The sequence below is a fragment of the Apis dorsata genome, unplaced genomic scaffold, assembly GCF_000469605.1.
Source record: "Apis dorsata unplaced genomic scaffold, Apis dorsata 1.3 scaffold_631, whole genome shotgun sequence".
NCBI lineage: Eukaryota > Metazoa > Arthropoda > Insecta > Hymenoptera > Apidae > Apis > Apis dorsata.
In genome coordinates this window covers 174,440-183,567 of record NW_006263826.1, presented here as the reverse complement: position 1 = coordinate 183,567, position 9,128 = coordinate 174,440, and the positions used below count along the sequence as shown (strand labels likewise).

Below are 9,128 nucleotides of genomic sequence, written 5' to 3'. Positions count from 1 at the left end.
AAAAAAAAAAAAAAAAAAGGAAAGATAGAGATAGAGGGAAAAAAAGGATTCGAATGTTCGATGCATTGAGGATCGTGCACCTTTAGGCTTTATTTTATTTTCACTGCTCGCGCGTTACAGAGAATCGCGAAAATCTATTGATATCTATTCAACGTTGACCGACCGTCGATAATCTTCTCTCTAACGGGTATCGACCGGTCGACGTTCCACTCCTCGAGCGGGATCGGCTAGGCCTCGCACCAAATTTCCTCCACCGATTTGATCCAAATTTCTGTCGAGCCGAAGATCGTCGCTCGAGGACAACGGTCGATTCACGCCACGAACCAGATTCCCTCCGCCGATGCTGTCCAAGTTTCGTTCATCACGACTCTCCGCTTCCCGTAGCAAATTCCCGCCACCGATCTGATCGAGATTCCTACGCGACCAACGGTTGTCGTAGGACAAGCCCTCACGCTCGGCCGAAAGAGAACTCACGCCACGCAACAGGTTGCCCGCACCGATCTGATCCAAGTTGCGCGAGAGTCGCTCATCCTGTCCATCGCGAGCATCGTAATTACTTTTTCCAACGCCGCTTCTTGAGAGTAATCGTGCGACGTTGCCGCCTCCTCTCAGTCGGGACGAGTAACGGTCCGATTGCCCCACTTTTTCCCGTGGCAATCCTGAAAATTCGTCGATCGTCGTTTCGATCCCGTGAGTATCAAAAATTCGTCGAAATTCGTTCGTCATCACCATCACCACAAATCCCTTCTTCGAGCAAGCGTGTTCTTCCGTTCTTCAACCCGTAAGCGAATTATTATCGCTTTTCGAACGAGAGAGACAGAAGCGTATGCGAAACACAAGCGACGTACTACACATAGAATGGATAAAATGCAAGAGAAACGAAGAAATGGTAACTTACCATGGTCGTCGAGAAACGCGGCGAATAATTCCGGATTAACGGGTCCGTAAAACTCTCTGCGCAGAAGGTTAGTTTCAGCCTGGAATCAAACGATTGTCCTGCGATTAGATCGAGATCGTGCCACGATTGACAGCACGCGATTCGTCCTCGATCGATGAAAAATTTTCCCTCCCACTCTCGAAAAATATCGATTCAACTGTTGGAAATGTTTCGACCGCATGATTTTGCGATTTTACCATTGCGAAGATAAAGATCGTTTTCGTTCGCGTGACTTGCAATTTGAAACAATTTCGAGCACGATCGAATGTCATTTAGTCAAGGTGAGAAAAGAAAAAACGATGGTTACCTGAACGGTGGGTATCCAAACGGTTGCCGTGATCGAGAGAGCCAGAATCGAGAGAGCGAAAACACTGTGGCACGACATCATTGATTGGGTAGCGAGTCGCGCAGCTTTTACCAAAAACGTGAAATAAAGCGGGCGTTTGAGTGTACGAGGTGTACCTACCACTCAAATCGTGTGCCTTGTACCGATTCACCTCGTGGTTGTTCGAAATATATATAGAGAGGGTAAGCGGTCGAGAGGGTACGGATCGGGGGGTGCGAAACGGGCTTGGAGGACGCACGCGCCGCGACGCGACGCGACAAACCGCGACAAGTCGCGACGCCGAAATCCATTATCCCTTACGCGTGGTCTCACCTCGTGCCTCCGATCATATCATCACGGCCCATCGCGCGCATTTCGCTTCGATGGCATTCCCAATTTCATTTCCAACCGATTCCGTATTTAGGAAAGTAATCGATCACTACTTTCGCCTCCCTTCGAATACAATTGTTCGCGCCACGTCTATCTTCCCCATTCCATTCCATTTTCGATCCGTTTTTGATCACGACATTTCAACGACGAGGGACAAAAAACCCTGGGAACGCGATCGATCGATCTCGCTCCTCCGTATTTGGAGCAGAAAACGATTCTCGCCACGCGTGAATGCCACAAGTATATACACACGTGCAAATTATCGACGTCTCATTAACGTTTTACGAGTGAGAAAAACGAGCTTAAGGGCGCCGGTTTCGAATCAACCGAAAGCGCGTTTATAATCCTCCTCTCTACCGTTCTTTTTCCAATCCAAGAATCGTTTTCATATTTTGGCGGGATAAACGAATATCTCAAAAATGAAACGAAATGGAACATGAAATAGGTGTCGAAAATATCGAGTAATGATTAATGAATTTATGATTTACGAAGATACGATTTATTAAAATTTTTTTAGTAATATTTTTTTTTTCCTCTGGATTTTGACACAAGAGAATAAGTATGATTTTCAGACCAATTCTTTTGTAAAGATAACGAAAATGAATACGAAAAAAAGATAAACCAACGAGAAAGAAGAAAAAAAAATTCTCCTGCATAATTTTCAATTTTAGATATGCCGATAAATGCGAAAGAAGATAAGACGCGAACGTGCATTATCCACTCAATGCAATATGTACCGTTTAAATCATCCTGTTTACTTTTATACTCGTGTTCCTTTGCCATACCTTTAACCATTCCCGTTAACACGGTTGAGTCGAGAGCACTTTGCTTTCTATATCGACTCGACTTGTTTCTGATAGCGCGATTGACAGCTACTCGACACCTTTTGCTCGCTAATGAATACCATTCTCTTATCTTTTTCCATTCTCTTCCCAATATCATCAAATATCCTCGCTCCAATCGCTCCGACATTCGATTTATCTTCGATTGAAAAAAAGTTGCGGTCATTGGAAAATGAAATAAATTATATCTTTCTTCGCAGAGATCTCTCTTCGACGATGTAAAATTTTCGTTGAAAAATTAAAAAGAATTCGCGTGTTTCAGAATTGGAAAGCCACTTACTGTTATTGAAACGAATCGCCGATTCGAGTAACATACAGGGCGGGAAAGTACATATTTGTTTGTTCCGTCCAAGTGGAAAATCACTGATCGACCTTTGTATAGCATGGATGGGTCAGGACTAATTTTAGATCGTGTCTCGATCGTTGCAACAGATACAATCGAGTACTTAGTAGAACAAAACTGCCTGTACATCACTTACGAGTCCCTGTTAATTAATCGAATTATCGAGAACGTTCGGTAATGCTAATAGCTGATAACGAAACGTTCAACATCGTTCCTGCTTGCATGGACAACATTTATCCTGTTCGTGCGGTTTGCGCATGAAGCCAAGTAACGCGCAAAACGCTCATAATGCTGAAAACTAAATACATACTAATATATATATTTGACGCAATAAATTTAATCTTTCTTTTTTTCCTTCTATCCTTTTTTAAAATTTTGCAAATAAATATAACGTTTTTCTTCGTGTTTTTTCATTCTTGCGTTTTTTATTATCAATTTCGATTCAAGGAAACCACAAAGGCGTGCCTAATGTTTCCTTTAGTCCGCGAGATGGCAATCGCATCGCAACTACCGACCACCTTCGATCGATACTCTACCGCGTCATCTGTGTGAAAATGAAAACGAAAACTGTTCTACTCCTCTTCGTATGTTATTTTTTCGCCCGAAGCGCCGCAAACGACGAATTTCTTGACGACGATTACGAAGGTGATAATTTGAATATCGACGCGTCGATTATATATATATATATATGATTGTCTATTACTTTTAACACTTAGTTACAACGACCCATGTTTACGAGATACTCGTTCGCTTTTTCTAACCTTTAACGTGTCATAAAATTATATTTAATTCTTTTCGATTGCTTTCGCAAAAAATAACGATTTGATAATAATCCGTAATTTAAACGTTACAGAAGATCCACGAAATTTTGATTTAAATCGAGTAGATTCGTTTCGGGAATATGTATTCGGTCGTGATGGAGAGAATCGTCGAAACATCATTAACGATGAATTGGAAGATTGGCCTGGCCGATGGATGCCCGACAGACCAAACGATCCTACTCCACCACCCAAAATATTTCCAAAGATTAGTCAGACAACTGTGCAATCCCTTCATGGAATACCAATGGGATATTCGTCGCAAAACTGCGACGATGCAAAAGTATGTATATCCATATGTCATTTATTTCTCCACTGATTATCGTTCATCGATCATTTTTATCTCGCATATCATTTTTTAGAGTAATTTAACCATGGATTGGGACGGCAATCCAATTGTTCATACCTGTTACGACAAAAGAATCGTTCCGAATAGAAGTACAACAGCAATCATGTATTGTGTACTTATGCCCAAGTATTATGTTGTAAGTATATATATACATATGTATAATTACTTCGATGATAAATGCGTTGCATATTAATTCGAATGTTTATAGGCTATGCACAAATGTATGTACGAGAAAATAGAATACGACGAAGTTGTTCCTGTATAGTAAGTGCGATCTTTGTTTGATTTCGTTAATTTCGAAAAATCTATAAATCTTAATAACCATGTATTATTTTTAGCGGAACACACAGACCTTTATGGCCTGTTTATGGCGAGTACAAATTTTTACCGAAGCAAAGGTGGCTTCATAGTTTAGAGGTAATTAGCATGTTCGAAAAATAATTCAATTTCTCTTTTCTAACCTATTCCTTTCAGCATGGAGCGATTGTTGCGTTATATCATCCATGCGCCAATCCGATGCAAGTAAGGCGTTTAAAAAGCTTGCTCGCAGGCTGTCTACGACGACATGTGATCAGTCCATATAACCTCTTGGATGAAAGTCATGTAAGCATTCGCAAATCATAATTGATTGAAATTCGATTAAATGTAAAATTGATGTTTCAGCCGTTAGTTTTGATCTCTTGGGGATGTCGATTGAGCATGTCATACGTAAATCCCGAGCTAGTCATTGAATTTATTCGTGAGCATGCTCGTCGAGGGCCGGAAGAAATCTCGAAAGATGGTGATTTCGTCGAAGGTCTGTTACATCGAGCCGAAATTGTGTCCGATATTGACGATACGATATTATGTCCCAACGCCCATACATTTTAAAACTTCTACATCGTATGCGCATTGGTGCATCTATATCGTCCCTTTTGCTTCTATTATAATACGATACGTACATGTACATATCAATCTTTTATTATTTATTTATTAAGCGCGTTTCTTTCCTTGTTCTTTTTCCTCTTATTTTCCTTCATCCAACAGCTCTCTCCTCTTCGTTTTTTTTTTTAACGTGACTTGTGTTAGAGGAAAATTAATAAAAAAAAAAAAAAAAAAATCGGAAAATAACACAATCTTTTTCCTTTCTTCTTCCGTTCAATGAATCCTTTTTTTTTTTTTTTTTTTCTTTATTTTATTCATTGATATTACCATCGAATAACGCGTTGAAGAACAAGGACAAAGGAAACGAATAAATGGGACGCGTAATATTCACTCCCGTTACATAATTCTTGTATATTGTTCATCTTTCGAGAGAGAAGATCAATTAGTTAAATACATTGAACATCGTGTCGGTTTTTAAAATCTCTGCGGACCTTTGTTATCTACAGACGTATAGTAACTTCACTGTAGTGCTGACTATAATCGTTATTCCTGCGATTACGTATCTTCAATGATATATAAAATTAGGGTAAGACAAGTAACGCTATCATATCTCGATAATGTAAAATATACTACTCGTCTACTCAATGGTAAGTCGTTAACGTAAAAGAATATAATTGTACAGTAAACGCTTGGCTCTTATTTTTTTTTTTTTTTTTGTCTTCGTTATCGCTTCGATAGATCAATAGATCACAAAGAAAATAGCTACTACAACGCGAGAAGAAATCGGCGAATCGGTGAGTTAGAGGCAGCGACAAGATTCCAAACGTGAGTTCGCGGTTGAATCGCTTATCGCGTTCAGAGAATACAGAGAAAATCTATCGATTCACCGATTTCCTACTCCTGTTATTTGACCGAACATCCACGGACGCGATCCGACTCTCGTCGTTATAATATATCAGACATGCCCTTTTTCTCTTCGAAATTTCGTTTACTTCTTAATATTCCAAACCCGGATCTATGGGTATTTTTACGAGATATCTATTTCTTTTTTTTTTTTTCTTTTTTATAAGGATGCATGTACAGCTATATATATATATATATATATTTGTATTCAGATTCGCAGAACCATCGATATTTTTGTGCAGGATTAGATAGGTAAAAGGGCACGCTTTGTTTTTGTTTTTTTTTACACGCTGTAGTCAGCGCTGCAACGAATTTTCTTCTCTCTGTTGGATGACGAGTGTGGATCTCGCCTTGCGTTTTCTTTCCTCAAACACAGCTAATAAACGCGTTACGACGATGGATTTCTTAATATTATTGCCAACTTTGTACAGTGTTGATAATAATAATGATAATAACAATAATATCGCATTAAAGATGGAAAATAACAATCTATCTCGTTCTGTTCTCGTATAACTGAGAGAGAAAGAGAAAGGTAGAGAGAAAGAGAGAGAGAGAGAGAGAGAGTGTGAGAAGTGAAATGCATCTATACTCATTTGATGCAAATACGACTCATAGGCGGAAAAACACCGTTCATTTATTTAATAAGTAATCCTTAGTACAGGTCTCTTTTTTACTTTTTCTTTTTCTATTTTTTTGCCTTTTCTTTGTTCTTACGTAGTTCTTTCACCTAATAGAAGTGTATCTACGATAAAAAGTATTTTTCCATATCATTGTTCAACGTGCTAAATTCTTCAAATTTTTATCTCTTTCGTAAATCGGTTTCTCTCTCGCATGCACGCACACGTAAATAAATATTCTTTCGTTCAAACGTTCTTGCCATCGTTCGTTCGTTCGCGCATTCGTTCGATCGTGCATTCGTCCGGTCTCTTCCTAAACTTTTCCTTTCATCCTTGGTTTTTTTTTTTTTTTATTTTCTTACTTTCGTACTTTTTTCGCTCGCTCGCTCGCTCGTTCGTTCGTTCGTTCGTTCGTTCACTCGTTCGTTCGCTCGCACGTACTTTCTATTCCTTTCTCTCCCACACTCTCATTCCCTAATTAATTTCTCAATAATGTAAATTTATTATAATAATCTCACTTTGGCGCGTAGCAGTCAAGAGACATGGCCACGCAACCTCTCTTATCGTTATGATTTAACACCGACACCCCATCACGATCGCTCTTTATTTTTTGTTCGTTTGTTTCTTTTATCTGAAAACATTCGCAAACTTACACGATTTACGCTCGAAAGTGGAATTGACACTCATAAGGTTATTGAAATAGTCTCTCGAAGAGTAATAATTGCACCGATGCGACACGACCAATGTAAGTACATTCTCGATACTTTGTCGTGTTCGAAGTCTCTAAAGCGTTCCATCTGCTTTGTCACAATTCCCGTTTCTTCGTCGTATTTACTTCCTGATCGATTCACATTTTAGCCCATCTGTCGGTCTTCTCTTTCATTCGTTCACATCACACGTTTCCTAATTCTTCTAAAATAAACAATACACAATTTTTCCGTTCTATGGAACAACGTTCGTTCGTTTTGTTAAGAAGTAAATATACAAGTAATAAATAAGGAGAAAGAGAAGACGTGAGAAGAGAAAGAAAGAAAGAAGAAAGAAAGAAAGAAAAAGAAAGAAAGACAGACTGACAGACGGACAGCAACGTTGCGCGAATTAAGATAAAATATTCCGCACGTTCGTGAAATCTTATTCTCATGAACAAAAGAAAATTAACGAAGTCACAGGTGTAATGTATAATACGTGAACGAGAAAAATCCTCTTCCTTACTTTTTTAGGCCAATACACACTATATGTATGCATATACCAACGAGATCATCGATGATACGTGCACTGTTTTGCAAGTTTACAGGTATATAATTCTATCATGGCCCGAAAAACTTATTCGATGGTACTTATTTGAAAGTAAATATAATTTGATTCTTCAATTCCTAAATCGCGAGTATCGCTACACACGAACGCGCACGCATCGGAGAAAAATGCTAACGACAAGTCAACGAGGTTTAAAGCTAATCGAACGAAAAAAGAAAATGAACAACTCCTTTTCGAAGAGGAGGTTGATACATCCGTATTTAAAAAAGTGATGCGCGCAAGGGACTGTTTGCGACGATCTCTCGTCTCGGTGCGGGGATGGGGGAGGGGGAAGAGGGAGGGGTTTGTATTGTATGCGACCAATCGTATTTAAGGCCGATGATTCTTGTCTCCTTTACATCGTAGGTCGGCATAGAACCGACACCGAGACAGAGACAGAGAATTGACTATCGATCGATCGAACCAATCATATTCGTCGATTGAGCGATGACCACTCGGTGCACGCGAATCAATTTCTTTTTCTAATTTTCAAAATGCGAAACAATCAAGTTGTTCGGAGGAGGGTGTCCAATCGAATGAATCGCACAATCTTTTTCTCTTTTTCTCGAATCGAATATCGATTCGAGCGATCGCTAAATAAATTCCAAACCGACCAAGAAGGGACAAGCTTTGAGATGTAAAGCAAGTCGTAAAGCGATAATGATTCTTTCTATGTGTGTATATGTGTGTGTGCGTGTGTGTATGTGTGTGTCTCCGTGTCTGATCTTGCGTTCTTCCTTCTTCTTCGATCGACGCAGGATACGAAAACGAACGAAAGCTCTTTTCTTCCGATCTTATTCCTCCTCCTCCTCCTTTCTTCCTTTACCTATGACGACGATGACGACGACGATGACGACGACGATGACGACGATGATGGCGAGAACAAAATATCGGTCAAAACGAGATTCGAATCGATTTCTTGTTACGCAGGAATTCCTTTTTTTTTTTTTTTTTTTTTTTTTTTTTTTTTTTTTTTTTTTTTTTAATCATATTCAATTAATCTCTAAACCAACGATCGATATGCTTATGTAATACGATTACGAAGCGATCATCGCGATCATCGTGTTGTTCGTTTCTCTAATTCTCCGTGTTATCATGTTTTTATTGTTATCGTAGCATCGTATCGTCGTCTTTATCGCATTACCGTGCTCAACGTTGCCGTTACAACACGTGTGCAACGTAAACTCCTGTTCTACTCCTTTTTTCCCCCATTCTCTCTTATATCATTTTTGAAACATCAATCCATAATCTTTTAAACGCATTTACCTCAACGTTCATATAATATAATCAACAAAACGTTAACACGAACGTCGCCCGTTTCTTGCTCGAAAAGCAATTATCAGACGATAGTTTACACGAGCAACAGGCGTCGCGAATAATAAATTATCATCGTTAATATATTACTCTTTTCGACTGTGCCGACTAACTATTTTATATATACATGTAA

At 39.2% G+C, this 9,128-nt stretch overlaps 2 protein-coding genes and 1 long non-coding RNA gene across 5 annotated transcripts in view; 2 read left to right on the top strand and 1 right to left on the bottom strand.

Moving 5' to 3' along the window:
• The window catches only part of LOC102680582 (orcokinin peptides-like), a 3,067-nt gene extending 994 nt beyond the window's left edge, over positions 1-2,073 (bottom strand). Inside the window, exons 1-3 of one of the 3 annotated variants that reach the window (XM_006621358.2) lie at positions 1,245-2,055; positions 899-977; positions 241-659 (exon numbers count right to left, since the gene is read on the bottom strand). In XM_006621358.2, coding sequence (XP_006621421.1) covers positions 241-659; positions 899-977; positions 1,245-1,325 — 579 coding nt within the window. In that variant the 5' untranslated portion in view covers positions 1,326-2,055. Of the gene's footprint in view, positions 1-155; positions 660-898; positions 978-1,244 lie in introns of those variants that run through there. The other 2 variants (XM_031513312.1, XM_031513311.1) reach the window with 2 other exon arrangements.
• A 1,219-nt stretch (positions 2,074-3,292) lies between these two features.
• On the top strand, positions 3,293-5,103 carry LOC102680815. The gene is made up of 7 exons (XM_006621360.1): positions 3,293-3,482; positions 3,691-3,938; positions 4,018-4,140; positions 4,213-4,268; positions 4,343-4,421; positions 4,479-4,607; positions 4,668-5,103. Exons 1-7 carry the CDS (start codon positions 3,392-3,394, stop codon positions 4,872-4,874), a joined length of 933 nt encoding a protein of 310 aa, XP_006621423.1. The 5' UTR covers positions 3,293-3,391; the 3' UTR covers positions 4,875-5,103.
• Positions 5,104-7,512: 2,409 nt separating this feature from the next.
• LOC116186347 lies at positions 7,513-8,538 on the top strand. Its single transcript, XR_004151326.1, has 2 exons — positions 7,513-8,047; positions 8,081-8,538. It is a non-coding gene; the product is annotated as an uncharacterized LOC116186347 (long non-coding RNA).
• The last annotated feature ends 590 nt before the right edge of the window (positions 8,539-9,128 follow it).

Excerpts from the sequence above, each read along its gene's own strand:
- LOC102680815 (XM_006621360.1), top strand. The coding sequence starts at position 3,392 with ATGAAAACGAAAACTGTTCTACTCCTCTTCGTATGTTATTTTTTCGCC. Across the intron at positions 4,422-4,478 it reads GGTGGCTTCATAGTTTAGAG|CATGGAGCGATTGTTGCGTT; the intron begins GTAATTAGCATG and ends TATTCCTTTCAG. Across the intron at positions 4,608-4,667 it reads ACCTCTTGGATGAAAGTCAT|CCGTTAGTTTTGATCTCTTG; the intron begins GTAAGCATTCGC and ends TTGATGTTTCAG.